Source organism: Pleurotus ostreatus (assembly GCF_014466165.1).
Source record: "Pleurotus ostreatus strain PC9 chromosome Unknown scaffold_3, whole genome shotgun sequence".
Lineage (NCBI taxonomy): Eukaryota > Fungi > Basidiomycota > Agaricomycetes > Agaricales > Pleurotaceae > Pleurotus > Pleurotus ostreatus.
Window position 1 is genome coordinate 1,551,026 of NW_023503158.1, and position 25,501 is coordinate 1,576,526.

A 25,501-nucleotide genomic window follows, 5' to 3' on the forward strand; every position below is an offset into this window, starting at 1 on the left:
GCTGTCTAGAAACTAGCATTGTACTTTGAGAAGATATATGTAGATAATGTCATGCACGTGTTAGTTCATCTGTGATTTGCTTCACTACTGTGGGGTCGGCCTTGGAGAGATACATAGATTGGAACGCCTGGGAACCAATTGCTTGCTCAACGTCACGGAGATGACCAGCAACGTAGGCGTTGAGCTTCATGGTGCGCACAGGGTCTTGGTCGTATAGCTAGGCTAGCGTTAGACGAAACTATATCAGGAGAGTAGTAATCTAACACAAACGCACCGCTTTCCTGCGATTGTATTCAGGCGTATCCTCCGAATCTGAGTAATACTCCGCAGGTGCCTCGTCAAGTTCCCAATATCGCTTGAGGTTCAAGGGAGAAAGAAGTCTATATCATGCCTGTCAACCCCCCACCCAGCATGGACAAAGAGAGAGCATAGTCACTCGTTGCTGTCAGGCGCATCATTGGCTGCCTCAGCTCCAATCTCCTTGATCTCGCCGAAGACGTCAAGCCAAATATTGAATATTTCACCGGTCAGCCGTTGTAGAACCTCCGGGCGGCCTGTGGCTACGAGTGAGGCGATACCCATGGCGGTCAGCTTGCGGTGCCGTGCCTCAGACATCGCGTCGAACTACGGAAGGACAGGACTGAGACAGTAACTCGGGGCGGACAAAGGGACGAAGCAGTACCTTGCTCCACCATTGATCCAACAGCCCTTCGTACAGTTTCGTTTCTGTCGTGTTTTGTACCGAGGTTGTAGCCGACATGAGTTGTACAAATATTGGGCGATCTGCCATCACCATGCGTGCAAAGAGATAAATCAATTCTGTCAAGACAATGGATCCGGCCTTTTCGTACTCGTCAGCAACATTCTTCAAGCTAAGGGACAGCGCTCACATCATCGTCTGTGACTTTTGTTATCAGATGCGCAAAGAGACCGGACGTGTGCATCGGTTCTGCCCAGACTGACGCAGGCGTCAGTTGAACCAGAAACTCCAAAGATACGATCATCTGCTTGAGGTTCGGGCCCACGGCTCCACTGGTCAATCCTTGGAGAAAGGCGCGAAAGAGGTCCGTGCCGTACGTCTAATCAAGACTGATGTTAGATGTTTCAATCTCGGGAAGTTTGTGAACGCGAACCGCAAGAATTGTCCGAGCATCTAGGAAGAGATACGAAGTGACAATTTCGACAACGCTGCCTAGAAGATCGAGGTTTGAAGCAAGCATTGTCATGGCTATGGGGAACAGGTCAATGAGCCCTGGGGCGCCATTCATGCCATGGATAGAGGTAGTATTTCGCAGCGCAGCGAGCCAAAGTACAAGGGCATCTTCGTCGAGGTTTGCGAGGGCCTTCAAAAGGAATCAGAATTTAGCCCCATGATACTTCCTCGACTTACTCCGGGAGAGAGACTTTCTTGTAATAAAGGAACTACAATAGCACTGAGCGGAGTTGACTGCTCCTTAATCGCCTGGGTTCGAGGTTCAATGTCTGTTCAAAAGACGGCATCAGAAAGCACTTACGCCCAGAAGTTTGGTGACCGTTTCTAGGAGAGCCGACTTAAACAGCCAATCGTCCCCGACAGATGTCCCTAGCAAAAGATTTAGCAACATGGGCCTGTGGGTAGTTGATGGAGCAACTGACATAGCGAAGCAAGGGGGGCCGTTATCGTTGGCACCATAGGCGTTACCTATTGACCTAAGTAAAGAGCGCGCGTTGGCGGCAATGAAACGCTAAAATACCTCAGTCCCTGATTGTTGTATGACAATATTCAAGCTCTTCGCGATTTGGCGTTTCGTGTCCGCGGTCTCTGCCTCGCTAAGGAGTTTGACGAGCTCAGAGACAGCGGTAGGCAGGTATGAAGTGAATGCCTCGACTTTGAAGTCTAGAGTCTATAGGGAACGCCGTGAGCTTTACGGCTTTGTAACACAGATGGGACGATCAAATGCACACATCTACGCATTCGCCCAGTGCAATCGCAGCGGTCAGGCGCACGACGGCGTCCGTTCCGGGTCCTCGGTCTTGGAGTAGGTGAATGAGAATCCGCCATATGATTGGATTATTCGGGGAAGTGCAGGAGTCGTGCACCCATTTCCCAATCAACCAAGCGATCCGGCGTTTAATGATCGGATAACTAATGTTTATTTAAATTTCGGTGGGCTGACAGGGCGGAAAAGACGCACATAGGATTGGTCTCGGAAGCTTCGGCGAGGAGGGTGTTTTGTAGCCAGTCGTCAAATGGGATGGAATCCTTCAATCGGCTAGCACAACGACCAAAAGCGCAATATAGTGCCTCTTTTTGGATGATACCTTGAAGGTCCGTTGGCGGTTGCGCTAGAGCAAGTTAAGCATGTATAGAACGAACTACGCAAGGTGCTACAGACCAGCCATCTGATCAAATGTAGTCTTGAGAAGAGGTATAACGATGGCCGGGTATTGGGAAGACAACGTCATCAAGAGCCGCTCACTGCATGCCTGTAGGTACGGTGCTCAGCACTGAAGTATCTTTAAATAATGAAACTACGCTTACACGTATTTCGTATTCCCACTGATCGTTGTCTTTGCTTTCTTCGCTCACCCATTCTTCTGGATCTTCGACCCACCGTTCGAGATCCGAAGGGTGCAGGGGTATGAAACGGGTGACGAGGATTCGAACAGCGTTTTCGATGAAATCTTGTGACAGAGCTATCATTTCGGATACCGGATGAGTGAATGTGAGAGCAAGACATCAAAACACTCACAGCCTTTGTTCGCTTGGCTATTTCTGCGCCATTGAATAAGATACTCCTTAAATAAAACCATGGATTGGACGAGGAAGCGCACAGGGAACAACGCCGTGTTGGAATCTATGATGAATATGAATTTTGCCAGGGAGCGCTGAAGAAACACGAAAAAATACCTGCAATCGCGTCCGGCGAACGATTAGAACTTTCTATAGTCTGTGACCAATAATATAGTATTAGATCTGTGGACATTGGTTGATCGACGAAGCGGGAAGCTGAGAGCTGCTGTAGACGGCGGAAGAATTTTCCGAATAAACGAATATGTCGAGTCAGAATATCCACAGACTTGTTGAGGTTGGCGTCGGAGGTGATGGAGGATGGAGGTACAGATTGTAATACATTCTTGCGAATCTCAAAGAGCGTCCTTAACTGAAGGGCAGCACTAGAGAAAAGCTCCGCTAGCTGTGATTGCGATTTAGAAGTAACAGAGGGGAAGGTAAGGTATTAACCTACCCAATCAACATTCTTGCCAGACGAGTCAATGCGCTGCCACGCCCAAATAGACATCTTCACCAGAGACTTGAAACAGAGGTGCCCAAGGACAAGATCAGTATATATCTTGTCCGAGCTCAGCTCCTGTGCCGTCATGGACACGTTGGAGAAATTAGAGCAAATTTGACTATAGTAGCCTTGGAAGACGCTTCTAAGGTCGTCGACAATCTTACAGGGATTGTATGAAGATTTGTTAACAATAAATAGTGAAGGGCGGCTTACTTTAGACATGACCTTGATTCCATTCAGCATTTTCGCAATGGACAACTCTTTGATGATGGCGTTTAACAAGTCTAGGCTTCTCCGCAGAACAAGTGTAGTGTACGGGTCTTCGGTAGAGGATGAGTATCGCTTTTGTAGGTTGGAATCGACGTTTGCCATGAGATCCGAAACCAGGTTTGCCCTGGAGATTCGACATTAGTTGGACACGTTAAGCGTCATGAAGGCGCACCAGTTGTTTGCATAGTCAATCCGTGCTATCTTAGCGACAATAACTTCATTGCATTGGGCGATCTAACCGCGGTGAGCGAGGTGTCTTGCGGAGAGGAACGAGTGCATACCACATCGTCCCTTTCATCCAAGAAAGTCAAACAGCGCGCTCTGACACGCACTCTCTGTTCGTCGGACAGTAGTCTGTTTGATTGCCATTAGCTTGTCCAATTAGGGAAGCACACCATCTCTGACTTTCTTGATCGCCAGTGGTTCAGGGCACGATTCTTGAATTGGATGATCGCTTGCTGCCGCACAGCCAATGGAAGATCCTTCTGAGCAGCAATTTCATGCAGGAGGTCGAACGCGCCAAACACCTCCAAGAGTTCCTTCAGACGCGTCGAAGAGGAGGTGACCCGGCTTGGATCTTGAGAAGCTGCACCTGAGACCACATCTAGGAGTTCTGTAGGCGAAACGGATTGTACTGTTGTCCGCGATAACGATGGAGGCAGGCGGCTCATGACAGTGATGCAAGTAAATGATGGTATGATAAAAAGTAAACGTCCTTCATGAATTGTGATTCTGATCACTGCCACTTTACGCGGTCACGCACACGATTTTAAGGATGTGACTTCAATCCGATTTCCTGATATTGGGTTTATACATGATGATAATTAACTATGATTATGAAGCGTGTGGATTCTGACAAGGTTCGTATCAAGATCACTATATTCTTCACAGGTGGGCTGGAGTTGAGGGGAGATTGGGAATCTTGAAACCGAAGATCAGCAAGAAGTTTCGAAAAAAAGCAAACAACAGATAAAAAGAAAGTCAGGACCCCCAAGCGTATATAGGGAGTCTGGCATTTGTCTGCAGTATACCTGAGGTATTTAGCCTGGTGCACAGCAAAAGAAACTCATCACGGAAAAAAAGAAAACGATGGAGGTACTCACCGATTCAGGCAGATAGGAACAGCAGGCATGGCTGATGTGCGCTTATAAAGGCTTCAACTTTAGCATTCTCACGGTCAGTATGTTATTTACACGGTCAAAATCCCATGTGATGCCATTTTCCACGTGGCGATATTATTCGGCAAGCATGTCTGTCCTGCGGAGCGCGCTCACCACCTCAAACATCCAAGACACAAGCCTCCCCTTCCTTCATGTCGCATTAGAATCCTATAATCTGGCCGCTGCTTATAACCTACCTCTCTGCGAATGCCCTGGATGATGAACCTCCTCTTCACTCCCAACCACGTGCAGCTACTCAATGCCTGTTACCCGCCTTCCTCGATGCTCCTCAGCTCGGGCCCAGATTTCACGCCCAAAGGCCAGGAACTGAGCCGACTCACATACTACGCGTATGCTGTCATAAGTCAAATGCCGGAAATATAACTGAACTAGCTGGTCTGAAGGTCGAATCATCCGAGCAAACTAAACAAGTTAGGGAGTGAGCTCGAAAAGCGCTTGAAAGGAGAATGCCGAAAAGCTCAGCAAGGGAATACGAGAACCAGGGTGTACGTGTCAGACAAGGATGCTGTATATGCGTTGCTCACTGCGAACGTAGATCACTATTAATATCGTTGTCGATATTTCGTTCGCTGGCGATTGAATGCCGCCGAGACATTCACTTAATCTCCCCGTCACTCATTTCGTCCATTAACACGACGTTGGGCGCGTTGCCTAATGACTTGGAAGTGACCGCTAGAGCCGCTAGTGTGGTAAGCTATGTGAGCTTTACTTGCATCGAGATGTTTTAATGTCCAGGTCATAGTTTACGGCCTGGACAACATACACTGATGGCCAACAAATAGGCGCTGACAGCCAACTCACCCGAGACTATGTCTCCACGCTCCAGAGGTTTGCCGACCTAAGTAGTTCCACTTCCAAAGATCATGAGAATCGTAACAGGTGCTTAGTTCGCGTTCATCCCATATTATGTACGAATTTAACGATTACAGGCAAAAGCTCATAGGGCTAGCTGCGTTAACTGGTGCCCTGAGCTCTGAAGCTCTCTACAATGACATGCTCCAATTTCGCGAACAAGTCGCGGTTATCATGCGGCCAATACTATATGCAATCTTTGGAACACCTTTGCAGTCACTCGATCATCAGTAAGCTTTATGTATATTGTTCCGTGAGCATCCTTGACGGTGACTGCTACCATAGTGCTATGAGCGTCAAGGAACTTCCTATGTCACCTTACTTGGCTGAGTTTCGTAGGCGACCGGCGATCGAACGGCGTGCTGCTTCGATACATGTTCACGTCGACGGTGAAAAAGGCCCTTCCGATTCCGACGTGTCGATAGCATCCCTCCACGCTGTCTTTTCGTTGTTGTCTCATGCCAACGGCTTGCAAATGGCCTACATCATGCGGTCCTCTCTAGATAGCCTCGATGGTCTCAAAGCTTGGGATGAGGTAACCCACTGCCGCTGGTTTGTAACCAAGGCCGTGGAGTGGGCACAGTATCAATATCGCTATGCTGTTGCCTCCTGCATCGTGGAACGGTTGATAGAAATGCAAGACGGAGTCGTTGTGTCGTCGTATAGCACACTCGCAACCATGCTCACCACCGTGTTCAACTCACCATTTCCCCTCATCAATCTTTCCACTTCCGATATCAATTCGAACCTCGTCACTCTTCTACTCCGCCGAATCAACGTAACTCCCAATGACCCACTATTACCTGACCTCGTGCGGTGTATAGCTTCGTTAGGTAGTCATATCTACTACACAGACCAAGTCCATGATCTTGCGGTGAGGATTAATTCGCATAAGCTTCCTTTTAATGTCAGTTCTCAACTATTGCGCAGGGTGAAATTATCAATCGTATTGCTTTGGTCGAATCCCGCGCGCCAAATGTGGTTCCGGGGCAATCTGCCGTGGATTCAAGTCGATCACAATCAATACGCTGCTTGCTCGCGGCTCTTCTGGGGATCATACATTCCGCCACCGAACACGAGGCTTCACAGGACAGCGAGAAACGCAAGACACATGGGTCTATTATATCCGATGGTCATTCACAGGAGCCATATTCGAACGAACGCTCTCTTAGGCGAACGCGGGTACCTTGTGACATGTGGCAAGATACGCTGAGCCTTCTCTGCGACCAGGACTTTGCGGTCCGTGCCGACTATGCAGAAGCCCTTGCCTTCTACCTTTCGCAGGAGATGCCCAAACTTGGGGAAACCACCGGCCGCGACGGAGTCTTGCGACCACGCCGCCTTGAAACGGGGCCTTTGAAACAGGCACTCAACATGCAAGCTTTATTCTCTTCATCTGACATCAGCACGAAGTTTCTACATGCTGCTCATGCATTCGTATACATGCTTGCCACCAACGGATCCACGCCCACAAATGGATACTCGACACCTCGTACAGGCGAAAACGGTTCCAACCCGTCCTCGGGTCGTCGCTCTACTTCTTCTGCTCAAGCTCCTCGCGCGAGGAAATACTCTATCATGCAACGCTTCTTGAATAACGTTCCTTCGAGAATATCCCTGTCCAGCGGAGCATCGATGTCTGATTATGCGTACGCGCTCAAGATACTAACTATCGTACACCAACAACATCCGGCGCGAGGTCTGTTGATTGGTGTGCCCATGCTTCTTGCCCTGGACGAAGCAACCCGAGTCCACGACTTAAGCAACGACGATGTACGCATGAGGGTTCAGATCGTCAGGGGTCTGATCGCGAGGGTGCTAGTCACAATAGGGACCGTGTGGTCGTGTTCAGAACTAGTAGACATTGCACAGCAGGTGATCCATTTGAATTGAGATAAGTTGAGGAAGCTGATTAATTCTGATAACAGGCTCTTTCTTCTTTACCTTCAGCCCTTGAGCTCCCCATCATTCCTTCGTCAGACTCGCCTGAGTATCATCCTCCTCTCGTTCCCATGCCTTTCCCTTCGCTTGATAAATCCGACACAGTCTTCCCTGGTGTTAACCTTCAGGCCGCACTGCTCGCGATTGCTTCCAACGAGAAGGCCCAAGAATCCACTGGGTTGGACGAACAATCGATGGTCCGTGTGCTCACCGCTAGATGGACAGCGGAATCCGCCATTAAGAGCTGTGAGTTTCTTCACTCGTGTTTCCAGATTGTCTATAATAAACCTGTTTTCACAGCTATCGATCAATCTTCTGGATTTGAGTCCGTGCGAGGAGATGTCGTTTCTCCGTTGATCAGGATATCACCTGCTCTGATGAATATTGAGAACGTTTCTCTGCACAGTTTAGCTCGGTCGACACGCGGCGTGGGTGTTGCGGACCTTCGAGAAGCGTTAGAAGGTCGCAGTATGTCGAACCCGGCACTAGCAAGGCCCGCATCCATTTCAACGCTTGACCATACGTCACTAATTCTCGCACCACAAGCACGGTCGAGATCAAGGACAAAAAAGCGCGGCATCCCTTCTGGTTCAGGGGACGTACGGGACGTCTTAAATCGCTTGGGGATTGGAAAGCAAAACGGCAGTCTTCTCAAAGCTTCCTTCCCTAACCATCCCCCATTGCGACAGTAAGGTTATGCCTTTTTATACCATCAAAGACTTTACACTCGGGTAATCATGGACAATGGATTGTGTATTTGCCGTGATGATGTAGCACCCTTTATCGCTTTCAGCACGGATTATCATTACTATCATACTGGGAAAATCTATCATGGTCACTGCCGCGATCTAGCCTGTGAGACAGAAACTATCTTCCTCTTCGACTCTTCCCCGAGATTAGCCCAGTAGGCAGTCTCTTGCTGGGCTTTGGGGTGAGCAATGAAATGAGCACCCTGAAACAAGCACGATGAGGCTACTGTTAGCTAGCAGAATAGGGTCACGTACCGTAAAGCCTTGTAATAAGCCGTCATACAATCTGGACCGCATTTTGGCGCTGCCTGCGGGGTCTTTGATTTGTTGGGCATGCCGCAGAATCAGCTTTGCAACTTCCTGTCTTAGACGTAGAAGACTGTATATGGATTGTCATAGTGAATCTAAGAACCTATCACCTGGTTAACTTACTTTGAGAATATCATTGTCTCGTCGGGTTGCTCGGTCAGCGCCACGAAGAGGTTAAAAATTACGATATAGCGTTTGCATATCTAGCAGGATTATCAGGAAGAGGGGCCGCGGCAACAAACGAATAGACCCTACCGAAATTACTGAAGCATCCGTTGTTGACGCAGCCCTAGCGAAGTAACTGAGACTGGTGCCTTCAGCATATTTCTTCAGAGAATCAATATTCTCGGTCATCAATTTCTGGAAAACCGGCCACATTTGTAGGCGAATGGCAAAGACAAAGGATTCCAACGGCGGGCATGATCGGTTCTGTATTTCGTTGAGGACGGCTTCGGTCAACCTGATCATGACCAGTAGGGGGACCACGGGAGGCGGAGGTTCAATGATTGAACGGACGAAGGCCTATTAAGTAGCACAAATATAAGGGAGCGAACTTTGTAAAAGGTATATATGAGCATACCTGAGTGTACTCCGAGACAGGGTCAAAGACTTGCTTCCATAGTGCATCGAATCCCGCTTGTTCGGCTTTGCTGTTTGCTAGTGCTGCTGTTATACCCTGGGAGGTAGAACTACTCCTCCGAAGTTCGTGTTCTGAGGCGGCAATTGACCGATTATCGAAGGAAATAGAGCCGTCTGGGGATAATAGCGCGGTGGGAGACAACAGCGGTGTTTCCGAATCTGCAGGCGTTGGTAGGGGTTCGTTGGCAAAGAAACTAGTTATGAAGGTGTATTCGGCAGTTGCGTTATCCATGAGAACCAACATCAGGGACCGAAACATGGCCTCGGCGGGTTCTTTCTAGACGGTGTTAATATGGCATTTGATGAGATATACATGGACCTACATGATTCTTGTCGTCTGCCATATATGCGAGCGTAATATTTGGACCGTCTACTTTTGCGTACTCCAAGCGCGCCATGTCTACATCTGTGATGGTTTCCTTCTCACTAACCGTTATTAATTCAGGCTTCTCAATAACGCGTGTCTAGATGAGATGAGTATAATAATCAAGTCGTTTAACTGCTGACATACATTAATGGAGGTTAACGAGCGTATATACCGACGAAATCCGGTTTCGTAATATGTTCGAGCCGCGCCAATATATGATCTCTGGACTTCCTGGAATACATTGGGTGCTTGTCGCTGGAGGAAGGGAAGCAGTGGCCTATACTTCAATAGAACTGACGTCTGCATAACCTGCATGTTCGTAGTCACACTGCTCCGAATTGGCTGGAACAGCGCCAGGAAGAATGCCCGCAATTTGGTGGCTGCCTATACAACAAGATGAAGACAAGGCCCTGATAAATAGGCAGCAGTGATGTCGTACCACTATCCTAAGCCCCTCAACGACCTCCATGAGGTCTCTGGCAGCTTTCACCCGCGAACGCGCCTTGATTGTCTCCAACTTCTTCTCGAAGTCTTGAATTGCTGGGATCCACGGCTCGCCAACATCGGTGTCAAGTATGAGCGTAGCCAAAGGAGGTGGAACGACTATATCAGAGATCAGGTGTGACAGAGGTTTCTCAATTCTCTAAGAGGGGACCGTCAGGCTCGTCACAGTACTACTTGAAATACGGACGTACCTTTCTACTCTTCAACCTGTTCCCAATATCTTTACTTCGATCCTGAAGTTCTGATATCTGGCCTGCTACAACTGATAGGTCTTTCTGAAATGTAGATAGAAAGGACTCAAGGGAGTCGAGGAGCTGCACACTCGTCTACGGTCGGTGTCAACGACATGGACGCACGGCCACAGATGGGGTACACACCTGAACTTGGTCGTGGAGATCTATGAAGTCGCTAGTCCGCCCGCTATTCGGGGGTAAGCTGTGTGGTTTGTGTAATGCACGAAACCTCACATGTAGGACGCGCCAGCCATGCCTTCTCCCTCACTTGTCGGGTCTGCTGCCACTGTGCAAGCGTTAGAAAGGATTATTTGGTATAGATCGAGTTATATAGCGTACTTCAATGCGCTTCGGGTTGAATCTAAGAGAGTGAGCGGGAAGGGTGGGTGGAAGACAACTACGCCGATTCCGAGTCTCCAGGCGCGCGCTGTGAACGTGACGTGTGGCCCCTGGTATATCCCTAATAGTAATACAACCCCTCAGTGAGTTGGTCTTCACATTGTAAGTACAGGAATGAGGATGATATAGAATATAGAATATAATACAAGATCGACGGTAAAATTAAACCAAAGCATACTGTAAAGAGCTACTACCCGTATAGTACTGGTTGGAAGTGTGTGCAACCGGATTATCCATGTTCTGAGGTGAAGCTTGATACTCCGCGTCACTATCCTCTCCAAGCTCATGGAAACGATCCCAATCGAAGCCCGGTGGGTCCACAACAAGTTTCTTTATAACATCCAATAAATCTCGATGTTTTTGAAGCGTGACGCTGATCCAATGCTTGCTGATCATCCAGCTCGAAGAACCAGCAGGAGGTAGAATCAATTCACTCTTCACCGGGCCAACAATGCGGTCTTTCCTACCGAGCCCCCTCTTTGGCTTTGTAGCAGATGTCTCCCTGTCCTCTTCGTCCAGGATCTCGTATAGTCGTTGCAGCCGTGTGCTCCGCCATGCGAATCCACGTGTTCGAAATCGCGTTGGCTGTGGTTGACCATCCTCGAATTCGGATTCCTCGGAAGACATGCATTCCAGCTGGAATGCCCCGTCAAAAGTAATGTGCTCCAAGTCTGCGTGCCTCATGCGTGCCTCCGCGCGGGCGCTGAGTTTCTAAACCGCCTAGTAATTAAGGACAAAGGGTTCACGGACATGCCTCAGAAGCGTCCTTACCGCTTTACGCCTCGCAAGTCGTCGAACCTTGAGAGCTTTCATGTCATCCCGTTTTCTCGCTGCCAGAGCCGCCGATTCGTCGTTCTGTGTCTTGTATTTTTGCCGAAACGTGGTGAAGCACTGATCGAACACGGAATCAAGGACCTTTTTGCTGAAGTCCTTGTCTGGTACGTGTTTGTAGTATTTGCGGTTGTCCTTCAGGTCGTTGATGACCCTCTCTTTCATCCGGTAATTGTGGGCCGACTGCTTTGTCGTTTTCGCCCAAACGAAACGTACCGGGTCAGTTGACTCCAGAGCGGTGCCTTCAATATGGCTATCCGGAAGGTGCTTGTCGCTGTCTAAGCCCATGGTGCGAACGAGGTGCAACCTCATGGCGTGCTGATGCATGGGTGAGTTTTAATAATAAATGTGTGGCGTTTCAATCGTGCACCTACGTGGATAGTCAGACACCTCGTGTCGTGATGGTTAGCCCGCTTTGCGGGCCGATCCATACTCGAGGACGAGCTGTCGGACCCACTACTTTCAGCGCTGTCGTCCTCAGCATAAGCTGGAGCGTGTCGTGGGGTATGCCGCTTGCGTCTGTCTACAGACTTGGCCCGGGGACTAGCTGTATTTATAGCCGCACGAAGCTGCGGGGAAGTAGATGGGGTTGTGGAATAGCGCACATCTTCGGGCGGAGTGATAGAACCGTTTCCGTGAGATTCCATTTGATTTGGTACGAGTGATTCCTGCGAAGTCATGGAACTCGGCTGGTAATGCGCCGTTGATAATACTGAATGGTGAACGGGAGTTTCGAGGAGCAGCGTTGGGCGAGGGGTATCGACAGGTGTTTGATGAACGACGTTTGGAGAAGGACTCGGGTGCACCATGGCTTGAAGAGAGGCGATTTGTTGACGCATTTCAAACATCTGCCTTTCCATCTCGGCTTGTCTTTGAATGAACTTGGACTCTTGTTCCTGCTCCCAGGCGAGCCTGCGCCGTCGTTCGATTTCTTGCGCCTCCTTCGTCGCGGCTACTATCCGAAGTAATTCCTGAACGGCATGAACGCCAGGAGTCGATGCCTTTCTGGTAACAATCTCAGCCATCGCTAGGCTTCTACGGGGAGAGAACGCACCGTGGCGCTAGAGGTTGCGCCGGTGGGGGCGAAGGTTCCGACAGAACTAACTCGCCCTCAGTGTGTACCGGTCGGGGGTACTCCTGGGCTTGGGGAGAGAAGATCTGGCCTTGCGGAAATGCACCGATATGCGATTCATTCTGGCGTGATCTACCATGAGCCGCAAATTCATTCAGTGCATCGGAAAGGGTGCTGCTGGGCATAGAGTCTGAAAGTATGTGGTCGCTGTCAGTACTTCATTGCGGCAACACGGTCGTGACCTTCGGCGGCAGTAGAGCTCTGTGCAATTCCCACACTCCGCCCATGTAGGTTTCTCACATTCTTCAGGGGAACGCGACGCGTCACGCAGGACATTTACTTCGACTTTCACCCACATAATGGACGGCGACTACCAAAACATGATGGCGATGGCTGGACAAGGGGGTGGTATGGGCAGAGGCGATGGCACTACCCCAGATAAGTGAGTGTCCTGCAAATATCATTTGCTGTTTTAGTGCTGAAAGCGTTCAATCTGCAGCGGCGAAGTCATCCACATCTCGTCACTTGCTCTGCTGAAGGTTGGCAGAAAGGACTTCTTGAATTACGTCAAATAGCTCAAGTTATCACTAGATGTTGAAGCACGGTCGCGCTGGTGTGCCCATGGAGGTTATGGGACTTATGCTCGGCGAATTCGTGGATGAGTACACCGTCCAAGTCGTAGATGTCTTCGCCATGCCCCAATCTGGTACGACCGTGACAGTCGAATCGGTGGACCATGTCTTCCAAACAAAGATGCTGGAAATGTTGAAACAAACGGGGAGGTGCGTACCTCAGCCTCAAACCCACCCTTGATCTGTGTCGCTCAATCGAAGGCACATCCTGTGTAGACCAGAAATGGTAGTAGGCTGGTATCATTCTCACCCCGGTTTTGGCTGCTGGCTATCAAGTGTCGATATCAACACACAGCAAGTGAGTGGCCAAGTCCCTTCGTAATTGTGCCTCGCTCACGTTTTCGAATCGAATAGTCATTTGAGCAACTACACCCCCGCTCAGTCGCCGTCGTGATTGACCCTATCCAGTCCGTCAAAGGAAAAGTCGTAATTGATGCCTTCCGCCTTATCAACCCACATGCCGTTATCTCTGGTCGTGAACCCAGGCAGACGACCTCAAATATCGGACATATCAACAAACCTTCGATACAGGCTCTCATCCACGGGTTGAACCGACACTACTACTCGATCGCGGTGAACTATCGGAAAACCGAACTCGAGCAATCGATGTTAATGAATCTACACAAGCGGAACTGGACAGAAGGTCTCAAGCTGCGTGATTTCTGTGTTCATAGGGAGACGAACGAAAAGGCCATAAAGGTAAGCAAACACAGACCAAATGACCATGTGAACTGATTCTGATATGCCCTTCTCTAGTCAATGCTTTCATTATCCGAGGCATATAACAAGTCTGTTTTGGAGGAATCGACTCTCACAGTGGACCAATTAAAGACACGACATGTGGGCAAGCAAGATCCCAAACGCCATCTAGAAGAACAGGTAGAGAAGGCAATGGGGGACCAGGTTGTCCAGAATCTTGGTACAATGCTTCTAGCCGAGCTGTAGGAGAGCGGCTTGTGTTCTTTACTTGTAACATGATGCCTAATCCCTTCCTTCCCCCTCTGGACGGTCGAAGCCGGTGTCCCCTGTGAAAACCAAATCCCGGTGAGATGTCATCAGGCCATCCTAGGTCATACGAGGTCATACGACGAGGTAACGTGCATCATCTTGAACTCTGTTCGTACGTTCCCCTAGGGCAAAGCAGAAATATCCGCGTTAGGGTTTCAGAATTCAAGATCATTTTCCTAGATACGTTAGACCACTGGATAGAGTCATCCGCGGCGGCGGCCTGGGTGTGGACACCTGGGAGATCTACGCACTTGGGCGGATGGCACATCCATTCTTACAACAGGGGATGCCCTAGGCGTGGTCCAATAACTTGCTGGATACAACCAAGAGAGGCAACAATCTGGATTGTGAATATATCGAAAGTACGATAAGGAGCGCCTCGAGGATGGTGAAATTGAGAACCAAGGGCTGAAACGCAACCATGACGCAAATTTAGTCTCGCCTCAGGTCTCCAAGATGAGCCTATCTGCGGTATATCCACGATGACTTCTTGGCTTTGCTGAGGATCGGAATAACGCCCATCATCTTCGCCCTGCGGATGGCCTTCCCTAATCTCCTTTGACTTCGAGTGGTAAGCTTCGTGATATGCCGACCGTAGATTTTTCCCATGTCGGAGACGAAATGAGAGAGTAGTTGCGGGTTCATGCACTGGTCCAGTGGATCAATGCCAAGTTGGTGGAATACGTCGCCATAGCGGGACTCGGCAGAACCAGGACCAACAGTGGGGGGCCTTATGAGCCGTCTAGTAGGTTGCAAGCGGTACTTGTAAGTCAATTGATGGGGTCGGATGAACTGGAGCAAAGGGTCAAATGTTGTGATAGAATAAATGGTGTGGGACCACGCACTCTCCCAGCTTCGAACGGCTTCCATGCTGAGGTGGATTGGTTGACAGGTTGTCCTGTGACTGAGGGAACTGTGAGCATATTTGTGGAGTATGGATGCTAAGATGAAGACGAACAGTCCCCGGCGGTGGAGTAGTTTGGTTTGCTGGTCGAGGCCTTTTTTTCTTTCTTATCTGCCTCTTCGAGAAGCACTTGGCTCACAGACACTTTGCGAAGCGGCTGGGACGTCGAGAGTCGTGCCACCTGCGAGGGGACGGTCAATGTTGGCTGCCTGGCTACCCGGCGGAGAAGAGCAGCAAACATGTCGCGTCGAGCGTGCTGCCAGTCAGGCTGATGGCTGAAGTGAATGGAAAAAGCTGCGAGGCCGTATTAGTGATAGATGTGCTTGAATATCGGGTAGAAACACACACGGTGGTTCACGTGAACGTAGAGAAGGAAAGAGATTGATGGTGACTGGGCGCAAGCAGGATCGTCTCACTGTCTGCTACGCGTTTCTCCCACAAACCTCCAGCGGAGATATCCGATACTGATCTGGAACCAGATTCAGTCACGGTAGCAGTATTTTATTGGAACTTGAATTTGCAGGAAACCGGGGCTACATACTCCAATTACAGTTACAGAAACTCAGTAGTGGAACACGGAGGAATATCAGTATCTCGGCTGCAATTCCGAATACAGCGGTGGTTGTGACTTAGCGAATGGACAAGTCACAATGTTTGAGAAATAATAATTCGGAAAATAATTATTCCATTACGGTGTACTTGATCACCGCTCGTGTTACCACCAAAACTAATACCCTGACCTCTATTCTTCCTTCCTCCATGATCCCTTAGCCTCCCCTCATCTACCTTACGTTCATCATATTTTCCTCCACGACGCTTCCCCTGCCTTTGCGGCAACATCAGGTGCTGCCTCCCACCGAGCTCAGCTCTGAACGGTTATCTGTGCAGTCTACTGTCTCGTAGTTGGTCATGGTCGATTCCGGCCAGTCGCAGCGCCGCCAACCTCCCAGCCCACTCGTATTCTCCCCAGAAGCTGCCATATCCCCAATACCTCCCCCGCTCCAATACAATAGCAGCAGCAGCACTCATCATGGCTCTGGATCTAACACCGTGTCGATGCCTTTTGTCAGGCGACATGTGACGAGGCGCCTCAAAGCAGCCAAGGCAGAATGCGACAAGGAACTCCAGCGTATCACCAATAACATCACAGCTTTCTTTGAGGACCGACTCAGAGCGGGCGACCATGAAACGGAGCGCGAGTGTAGGGATCGAGGACGAGACAGAGACTCACAGATCGGTGATTACGACCATCTGAGCGAGCCTTTCGTGCTTCAACCGGCGGACCTTAGGTCTGCTCTGCAGGCTGAGGAATCCAGCTCCGATGGTGGTTATGAGGCGGAGGTTGAGTATGGTCAACATGGCAGGCAACGCGCGAATACCGATGAAGATGGCAACCCGCCAGCGTTAGCCCACTGGTCTTCGTCTCCTGGTCTGCAGGCTTCATCTTCCACGTCTATCAGTCCCGCTTCACTGCGTAGGCAACATACGGTACCTTGGGATCGACCACTTAGCTCCTCAGTATCTTCTAGCGTAGTAGGTTCTAGCCCAGCCACCTCTACCATCCTGTTGCCTGAAGCTCCCCTTACTCGAAAGCAGTCAAATGCCGCCAATAGTGCTCCTACATCCTGGGGCTCACAGGGTGTCTCGTCCCGCCGCTTATCTCGCACCATCCATATTCCTACGCGTCCGGCTAGGTCAGCTCAGAGTTCCCGATCAACTTCGCGTTCGCGTTCACCACTTCCCCCCATTTCCACCCACGCGAGCTTTTCGGAATATGGACACTCAGCTCCTTCTTCCGGCAACCGACGTTCATCTCGCATTCTAGTTGATGATCCCGTTGATCCCATCATGACTACTTTGTACGCAGTCATAAGTGTGGCTACGGATATCATCGACATGTCTGTGGCTCAACTTACCGCTCAGCCTAAGGTATGCGAGGCGCTTGTTCAAAGGGTCCAAAGTATTGGCAAAGTCTGGGACGAGCATCCAGACTGGCACGGCCGGAACTGGTACGTTCAGGTGTTGCTTGCTGTTGCTAGCCTTAGTCGTGTGGTCGAATGGTGGGAGGCCGAGAAACAATTCTGGAATTTCGACGACAATGACGACGAGCAAGACGAGCCTTTGATGTTCGTCACTAAACCTGCCGATGAACCTCCCCCTTCAGTGACCTCTTCAATACGTCACGCGGAGCCTACTGAAAGGACGTTCCTCGACGTGGATGATGAGAATCGCTCACGCTCGTCTAGACCAGGAAGTCACGGCCGAAAGTCTAGAGACGAACATACCAAGGATCTATATGTTCCGAATCCCACTCACGAAGCCGAACCCAACGCTCATTCTCCCCAGAAGCCCGTTGATAACGCTGAATCGGCTCGGGTGTTAGCAACAGAACGCCTGCGTTTACAAGCGGAGACAGCCCAGAACCAGAATATCGTCCTAGAACTTAGTCTCGACGGCGATCACTTCATATGGGTGAATTATGCCTGGCGAGGGGTTGTCGGGTATGTGTATTTCCTTCTTTCTTTGAGCTTTGTTCACACTTCGCTGCTCAGGACGGACCCGGAGGATCTTGCCGGTACGCGAATATCCCATCTCCTTGCTCCTGGAGACGAGACGGTGTTCCGCGAAGCCACGCAGCGTCTACAGGACGATGACTCTCGCACCGTCGAAGTTCGCTTCAACCTAAGGATAGAGCCAAGCGACAACAGGGATTCCTCGTCCGCCCTATATCAGCTGATGGAAGCCAAAGGCATGCTAATGATCGACCGCGAGGATGGATTGCCTTCTCACACTATGTGGGTCGTCAAACCCATCGCACCTCCTAGGTACGAACTTGAATCACAAGCGGAGGATGTCACACAGAAACCTTCCGAAACACCCAACACTGCGGAACCTACAGATCAGGGGGAAGATGAGCTGAGCAGTCTTCCATTCAGCCAACCCATCAGCGCGGAGCCTATCCTTTGTCGGATATGCGAAAGCCAAATTCCGCAATGGTACTTCGAAAAGCACAGCGAAACCTGTGTCGAAATTCATCGACTTGAGGCTGAGATAGCCGAGTGCAACGAATCCATTGGCGAGCTACGCAACACAATTCGCGACCTGGCTACAGCATTGGAGAAGGCGACAATAGCGAACCCGCCAGATTATCGTGGGATGACCATTTTTACCCCGTCTTCCTCTCCCATCGTGTCTTCCCCGCTCCATTTGTTCCGTTCTGCCAGGATGCGAGGGGTCAGTGTGAAGAAGATGCAGAGACGGCTTCTGGAACAACTCGAGGACATTTTGCAGACTGCATCAGAAATATCAGTACCATCCCTTAAGGAAGAAGAAGCCAAGGAGCCCATCGAACGCCAGCGACTGCTGTCGCCCAGCTCCGAACGTAAAATCACTACAGTTCGGACGTGGAGTAAGCCCAACACCGAGGACGCTGCTTTGGGGCAGCTTGTCCAGGATGCAGAGCGGGTCATGCGCCAGAAGATTGACAATATTGTTCGAATGCAGAACACTATTCGGTATTCTGAGAAGATCTGGCATGAATGGGAACAAAGGGTTGAACGAGCGCTAGCACTTGCTGACTGTGATTCAGACTCTGATGAATCTGTTGAAGACGGTGAAACTGGAGGTAACGTTCCGGATGACGATCATTCAAGTACGACCTCTGAGTATGCGTACACTGGTGACCTTCCATCAACTACTCAGCCGACACCCCTCGCGTCGTCATCTCCCGCCCCTCAATGGACTCCCCCAGAAACGCGTCCTCCTTCTGCTCCCATTCCCGCTCACCCTGTTGCATACAACACTCGGCAGTCCCTTCATACACGCTCGTCTACCCCTTCTTCAGTTTCCTCCCCTCTCGCCCTGGCAGCGCCCATCGTCGCTCCGTCCTCGCCAGAGGAACATCCCCCACCCATGAGCCTTGATGACCCTCCCACTGTGCCTACCATGAAGCACCGTAGATCCGGACAAAGTCTTCTCGAACCAAGAGTAGTCATTACCCCGCCGGCTTCTCCCCGGGTAGTTCCAAAAGACGGTCTCACTCGCGAACCTTCGACCAAACGTGCCCATCGACGTCATTCGACAGCTGCCAGTCAGATCATCAGTCCTCCTGGTCCCCTCTCTCCCCGACAACCCTCGGTTGCCCCCTTGTCGCGCACCAACCCTACATCTATCAAGGATTTCGATATAATCAAACCCATTAGCAAGGGCGCCTTTGGCTCGGTATTTTTGGCGAAGAAGAAAGCCACGGGCGATTACTACGCTATCAAGGTGTTAAAGAAGGCTGACATGATTGCGAAGAATCAAATCACGAATGTCAAGGCTGAACGCATGATCCTCATGAAACAGGCCGAGTCCCCATTCGTGGCGAAGCTTTACTTCACCTTCCAGAGCAAAGATAATCTGTATCTTGTGATGGAGTACCTGAATGGTGGTGATTGCGCCGCCTTGATCAAGTCCCTAGGCTCGCTTCCTGAGGAATGGACAAAGAACTATATCGCGGAGGTCGTCCTTGGATTAGAATATCTACATCAGCGCGGTATAGTACATCGGTAAAGACCATTGTCTATCCTTTAGATAACTCTTGCTAACGCTGATTTGCAGAGACTTGAAACCTGACAACCTCCTTATTGACCAACATGGCCATCTGAAGCTCACCGACTTTGGGCTGAGCAGGATTGGCCTTCTCGGCCGCCAGACGCATGAAAGCCAGAATTCCCGTCCTTTGACCAGGTACAACTCAAGATCTCGGCCTCCATCTCTCGACTCTGCATATTTATCGTCGCCTCTAATCCACCCTGATGCAAGCTCTGGAGGTTCGTACTTCACGCACCGGCCACAGTCAATCAGCCGTCATGGAAATTCGCCTTATCTACCTCTTACAGATGATGTCAGCGAATTCGGTGCCTCAGATACGTTTGGTGGTCTTCTGCGAAGGGGCGGCAAGACCTCGGAGAGTCCTCTCCAGTCTTTCGCAACAGAACTTACTACCGATCTTCGCTCACACTCCCATTCTAACTCGAACTCGAACTCGTTTTCCGGAACTCCTCCTGGCGAGCAAAAGTTCGTCGGGACGCCTGATTATCTCGCCCCCGAAACTATTCTTGGTCTTCGCGGTGACGACGCGGCAGTAGATTGGGTTGGCCTTTCTGCGATGGTACCTTTTTACTCGCGCTGATTTCATATCTTTGCAGTGGGCCTTGGGCGTTATCACATACGAGTTTCTCTATGGACTGCCTCCATTTCACGCAGAAACTCCGGAGAAGGTGTTCGAGAACATCCTTTCGGGTCATATCGAGTGGCACGAAGACTGGGTGGACTTCTCCGATGAAGCCCGCGATTTCATGCAGCGGCTAATGACGCTCGATCCGACTCAACGGCTGGGCGCGAAAGGCGCGGAGGAGGTCAAGGCCCATCCATTTTTAGCAGACATCGACTGGGACAAAGTTACTACAACTGAAGCTGCCTTCATCCCTCAAGTTACTGACCCAGAGTCTACTGACTACTTTGATCCCCGTGGCGCTATTCCACAACTCTTCCATGATGACGATCAAGTAGCACTTACGAACCGACCTGGCGATAGCCCTGTCGCAGATACCAGCCTGCCTCCTTTGGCCATCCCTATACCCAGCCGTGATTCCAATATCTCCCCTAGCGGCGATGACTTCGGCTCTTTCAGTTTCAAGAACGTACCGATTCTCAAACAGGCTAACGATGATGTTATTCGTAAATTGAAGACCGACCAGATGGCACCCCTAACGCATACATTGTCCGAGCCTGGCATACACTCGCGGAAACGCAGTGTATCGCAGCGCTTTAAGAAGCCTCCTAGCGTTATCACTGCGACTGACAACAAGGTTATGAACACGGGTCCACCATCTCCGGCCACATCTACATCATCCATAGCATCCTCACCCTCTAGAGCAAGTCTTCCTCCTTCTGCACCGGGAGCTTTCGGCGGACATATCAGGAAACACTCAGAATACGGTGCCGTCGAAAGGTTCAAGCAGAGCCACCTTGAGGGTGTGGATCGTCGGAATTCCATGCCGAGTCGGCTACGGACAGCATCTATCTCTAGCAGTGGCGACATTTCGGGTTCTGAAAACCTTTCCTCGGTTGGCAACGGGTCCGCTTACCACGACTACCACACTCCATCATCTTCTGTTCATTCAATCGATCTGAAGAAGGGGCCTGATCCCAATGATCGAGCTGTAACCTGCTTACTCGCTGAGGACAATCCCATTACAGCTAAGATCATCGAAACTTTGCTCATTCGATTGGGTTGTCGTTGTGTGGTCGTCGCTGATGGGTCCGAAGCTATCAGTGTTGCGATGGGTGATATCAGTAAGTTTGTCGCTCAACTATGCCGTCGCGTTGGGGATATGACGCTCATCCTCTTTGTTCCAGAATTTGATGTTATCCTCATGGACCTACAAATGCCAGTTCGTAAGTGGTTGTCTTTCTGTTTAGTGGCGCTCCGTCTCATACCCCACGCAGTTGATGGTGAAGGTGCCGCTCGGTACATCAAAAGCACCAATGGTAGAAACGCAAATACACCAATCATTGCCGTCAGCGCTTATAGTGGTATCGACATGAACGAAGCCAACAACGTATTCGTCGCCTCTCTTGCGAAGCCGTTGCAAAAGGCTGACCTTCTCAGTAAGCACCGATATTAGGTAGTAGTTTCTCAACTCGAGCTTGAACCTAATGTTTCGTAGATGTCATGCGTCAAATTGGGTTCAAGACCACAACAATGCAAGGACCAGGGACCACAAAATTGACAGCTTCGCATTCCCCACCTATCGCATTATGAATACTATATTCGAACACGTTCTCTCATTGTCTTTTTCGCATTGTTTCGATTCGTCGCAAACCACCCCATGCCCCACCTTTCCAACTATCGCTATGATACTTTCTCGTTTTGCAAGCATATACACCCACCCGCACACACTTTATTTTTCACTGGCATTGCTTCGGCTACCTCTTGCACTGTACCCTAGACATAGTTGTGATACTACTTGGTGAAGATCATCTTGATCTTGATTTCGAACCGAATCTTTGCCGACGAGCCGTGGTGGCGGTGTTCCTGACAAGTGCTGATCGTGACAGCGCCTATACCTATGGCACCAGTACAGCATTGTATTGTTGCACGCCCAAACGGTCGACTACAAGCTTAGTACTTAGTTGCGCTGCGCGCAAGGGACTGCATCTCGTATTCAAGCCTCCCCAGCACCTCGACGTGTCTGCGATATCGTCTGTGCTCACACCGCCCGCTGCTCAGATCTCCCATTAGCGCCGTTTGGCAACATATGTATCAGATGCATTCCTACTCGTACCAAGGTGAGCATCCGCCCACCTGAATTGCCCGCTGAGCTGTCCGCGTCAGAGCTCATGAGTACGGGGCCCTAAATGCGCTCAAATTGTGGCTCTGGATCCCGTACTATTTGGCTGGTTGTGTCCGGTCGATGTCTTGCTGGAAGGCTGGTCTGATGAGACTTCACTTGCTTGCTCCATAGGCCCCTCACGACCTACTACTGCTTCCAGAGCCAATCCAGGACCACCTCCGAACCAATACCGCCCGTCGACAGCCCCGGGGCCGCATTACTCTTATAACCATGCCCAACCGCCACCACCGCCACCACCTCCGCAGATACCTCAACATCCCAACGCGCTGAGACCAGGGTTCGCTCCTTCTACGACACATCGAGCTGATATCTTCTTCTCTCAACCCCCTGCGCCCCAGGCGAACATGAGGCCCAATTACATGGATCCCCGCTTCTCACAACCATCCTACGGACATAGAGAGCTACGACAGCACCCTTCCATGCAACAAATCCCGACAGGATCCAGAGAGTTGTACGGGTTCCCTTTGCACCGTACAACTACCGCTCCAGCTCCAGCCCCGCCTCCAGTCCCCCCAAAACCCACGCATCATTACAGTCTTCCCCCCAATCCCAAAGCTGAAGATAGAGATCATAGCTTACATTCGATCCCGTATGCCTCTACTAGCGGGCATCACTCGGCACCGCCCACCACAGATCCAAATGAAACTCGTCCTAATGGTAGCGACGACCTAGCCTTGGCCTTGGCCCTTTCTCAGTCAGAAATTACACGACAAACGGAACTCGCGCTGAAGTTGTCTTCTCAAGAAGACGAAGATTTAGCGCGAGCTTTGTCCGAGTCTATCAATCTATCTAATCGCAATATCAGGTGGTCCTCGGAATCTCTAGATAGCGCAGGTCCGTCCAGAGACAAGATGACTAGGGCTCATAGTTATACCCCTGGACAAGCCATACAACCACACTTCCCTCCTTTCGTTCCCTCCACTATCCCGGAGCTATCATCGCCCATTCACCGTAACTCTACGCCGCCCTTTTTCCATCACGAAGAGGATCAGGCGCGAACGCGTTCCTCTCCGTCGAAGTTGGAGAAAGAGCAAATGGCTAGCCGAAGGTTGGATACTCGAGTTGATACGTCCAAGGATGAAGAGTTAGCTCGGATGTTGGCCAATGAGGATGGTCCGCCATCACCAGTCAATCCTCCCACCTCTGCGGGCCCCAGCAAATCACCTGCCATACCGCCGTTGTCTGAGGACGAGGCGTTAGCAAGACGGCTAGCGGCCGAAGAGGAACTTCATGCAAGCTCAAGCGCACCGCCGTACGCTGAGCAGCACCAGGGTTCTTCTAAATCGTATCCGACCTCTCCCTTCCGTGTAGACTCTCCTCCTGAAGCCTTTACCCAAAAACAGCTTTCAGAGGACGCGACGCAGCAATTGAATAGGCCGGACACTCTAGGTCCACCCATAGGTTCGGCATCCCCTTCTTCCTCCCATCCCCACTACTCCGGACCATCATCCCCTCAGTTGATGCCAACTATTTCTACGTCGCAACCAATATTACCCGCCTACGACGATGTCATCGCCAGCGGCGCCAGCGATGGAGCATCTTTATCACGGAACTCAAGCAATACGTCGTTCGAATCAGCTTCGCCCTATGAGAAAGCGCTCACTCAGAAGCAACGGAATGAATCGAGTTTGTCTGTGCCGTCAAGGCCGACATTGCCACGAGCACAAACGTCAAGCTCGTCCCATTCTGAAGCGCCGCTTTCTCCGTCTCATACTCCTTCAAGCCCATCAAGCGAAGTGTCCCCTCGTCTCTCGTATGCACCTTCAAGCCCGCAAGTAGACACCTCCCCAACCATTCGTCAGCTGAAGCCAGGGTCGGCGACAGAGGCGAGGCCGGCATCGATGATGATGCCTGTCAACGCCAACAACTTCGTGGATTCCGACCTCCTTCGAGGTGTATGTAAGTTAATGTCCCTTTCCTACCGTAACCCGCACTGACTCCAAGTCAGCCATCGGATTTGTGTCCCCAAGTGTGATGCAGCGTCCTGTGCCAATGCAAGGTACCTTCCCTAATATCATTAACCTCCCCTATGGAAAGTGTCCTCCTCTGCACCTCCAAGCACCCACTTGGCGTAGTCTGCTGAAATTGATGGCGAGATTGAGTGGCACCAAAGTGGAACCCACTATCGAAGGCATAGCGGTGGCCAAGCACGCACTTCACCTCCGCACGGTCGTTCAGTTTGTCAAGGTATGTCTGCTTTCACGAGTTCATAAATGCACATCTTTTACTCATAAGTGTGATGTAGCCTCACCATTCCGCTCCCGATTGGCGTGTTGTCCTTTGGTTAAAGATCGACCATCCAGTACCGCCCAACCTACCCAATGCTCACAGGTACACGAACAATGATACCAGCCAGCTGCCATACACCTTCACTCTAGGCTCCGTGCCTACACTTCTCCATGACTCGGACTCAGCTGTGTCCAAGTACTACGTAATACCCTCAACAGAGAACTTACCGTTCCCCTCCCTTCCAGTGACTTTCCCTAACCTGGCTATGTACTTGCAAGCAGCTCTGGAGGAATCTCGGAGGTATATCAATGATAGCTCCAGCGGAATGCGCAAGCTTGCGAAGATGGTCGACCAGGCGTTCCCGAACTCGCATGTCGACACGGATTTGAATGACAACGATGAGCGGAGTGGGGTTGGGGGATTGTTCAAGAGGGTCATCGGCAGAGGGAACAAGCCCCGACGTGGCGGAGGGAACGAGGATACGTATGAACTTGTTACGCCCTTCGTTCCCGACTCGGAGGAGTGGGGGTAGAGAGTGTATTCTCCGCTGCAGCTGTTCTGTAAAATGGGTGTTCAGACTGTTGGATACTTGTATGTCGACGGGACTTATTATATACCGGGTAGCAGTCAGTCGAACATTTCTTGACCACAGCGCCCCTATAAGAGGCCTGATTGTCTCAGTTGGTGGTAAGTACAAGTGTAT

The 25,501-nt window shown here is 50.6% G+C and overlaps 6 protein-coding genes across 6 annotated transcripts; 3 read left to right on the forward strand and 3 right to left on the reverse strand.

The window, feature by feature from the left end:
* Positions 1–49: 49 nt before the first annotated feature.
* Positions 50–4,216, reverse strand: PC9H_005021 (uncharacterized protein; the record flags this gene model as incomplete). Its single annotated transcript, XM_036774600.1, has 21 exons — positions 50–217; positions 275–380; positions 437–624; positions 683–841; positions 891–1,079; positions 1,134–1,343; positions 1,391–1,462; positions 1,515–1,582; positions 1,636–1,681; positions 1,734–1,883; positions 1,945–2,125; positions 2,175–2,325; positions 2,376–2,466; positions 2,522–2,676; positions 2,733–2,837; positions 2,891–3,176; positions 3,228–3,434; positions 3,489–3,669; positions 3,718–3,779; positions 3,827–3,899; positions 3,951–4,216. 21 exons carry the CDS (start codon positions 4,214–4,216, stop codon positions 50–52), a joined length of 3,114 nt encoding a protein of 1,037 aa, XP_036633102.1.
* Positions 4,217–4,912: 696 nt separating this feature from the next.
* On the forward strand, positions 4,913–8,211 carry EFR3 (plasma membrane localization protein; the record flags this gene model as incomplete). Its single annotated transcript, XM_036774601.1, has 9 exons — positions 4,913–5,055; positions 5,110–5,211; positions 5,262–5,415; positions 5,469–5,605; positions 5,656–5,808; positions 5,864–6,452; positions 6,509–7,015; positions 7,241–7,453; positions 7,507–8,211. The coding sequence occupies 9 exons, from the start codon at positions 4,913–4,915 to the stop codon at positions 8,209–8,211; spliced, it is 2,703 nt and encodes a 900-aa protein (XP_036633103.1).
* Positions 8,212–8,354: 143 nt separating this feature from the next.
* On the reverse strand, positions 8,355–12,807 carry PC9H_005023 (uncharacterized protein; the record flags this gene model as incomplete). Its single annotated transcript, XM_036774602.1, has 16 exons — positions 8,355–8,471; positions 8,524–8,647; positions 8,701–8,780; positions 8,842–9,099; positions 9,158–9,493; positions 9,540–9,680; positions 9,728–9,967; positions 10,023–10,226; positions 10,279–10,413; positions 10,465–10,507; positions 10,555–10,606; positions 10,716–10,812; positions 10,888–11,430; positions 11,491–11,868; positions 11,925–12,555; positions 12,605–12,807. 16 exons carry the CDS (start codon positions 12,805–12,807, stop codon positions 8,355–8,357), a joined length of 3,582 nt encoding a protein of 1,193 aa, XP_036633104.1.
* Positions 12,808–12,981: 174 nt separating this feature from the next.
* On the forward strand, positions 12,982–14,199 carry RPN11 (multicatalytic endopeptidase; the record flags this gene model as incomplete). Its single annotated transcript, XM_036774603.1, has 6 exons — positions 12,982–13,064; positions 13,122–13,161; positions 13,214–13,404; positions 13,471–13,552; positions 13,609–13,953; positions 14,011–14,199. The coding sequence occupies 6 exons, from the start codon at positions 12,982–12,984 to the stop codon at positions 14,197–14,199; spliced, it is 930 nt and encodes a 309-aa protein (XP_036633105.1).
* A 525-nt stretch (positions 14,200–14,724) lies between these two features.
* On the reverse strand, positions 14,725–15,407 carry PC9H_005025 (uncharacterized protein; the record flags this gene model as incomplete). Its single annotated transcript, XM_036774604.1, has 3 exons — positions 14,725–15,054; positions 15,108–15,166; positions 15,221–15,407. The coding sequence occupies 3 exons, from the start codon at positions 15,405–15,407 to the stop codon at positions 14,725–14,727; spliced, it is 576 nt and encodes a 191-aa protein (XP_036633106.1).
* Positions 15,408–16,075: 668 nt separating this feature from the next.
* On the forward strand, positions 16,076–25,330 carry PC9H_005026 (uncharacterized protein; the record flags this gene model as incomplete). Its single annotated transcript, XM_036774605.1, has 10 exons — positions 16,076–16,640; positions 16,953–17,667; positions 17,719–19,716; positions 19,769–20,303; positions 20,359–21,508; positions 21,572–21,610; positions 21,662–21,823; positions 22,681–24,468; positions 24,518–24,756; positions 24,815–25,330. The coding sequence occupies 10 exons, from the start codon at positions 16,076–16,078 to the stop codon at positions 25,328–25,330; spliced, it is 7,707 nt and encodes a 2,568-aa protein (XP_036633107.1).
* Positions 25,331–25,501: the final 171 nt, after the last annotated feature.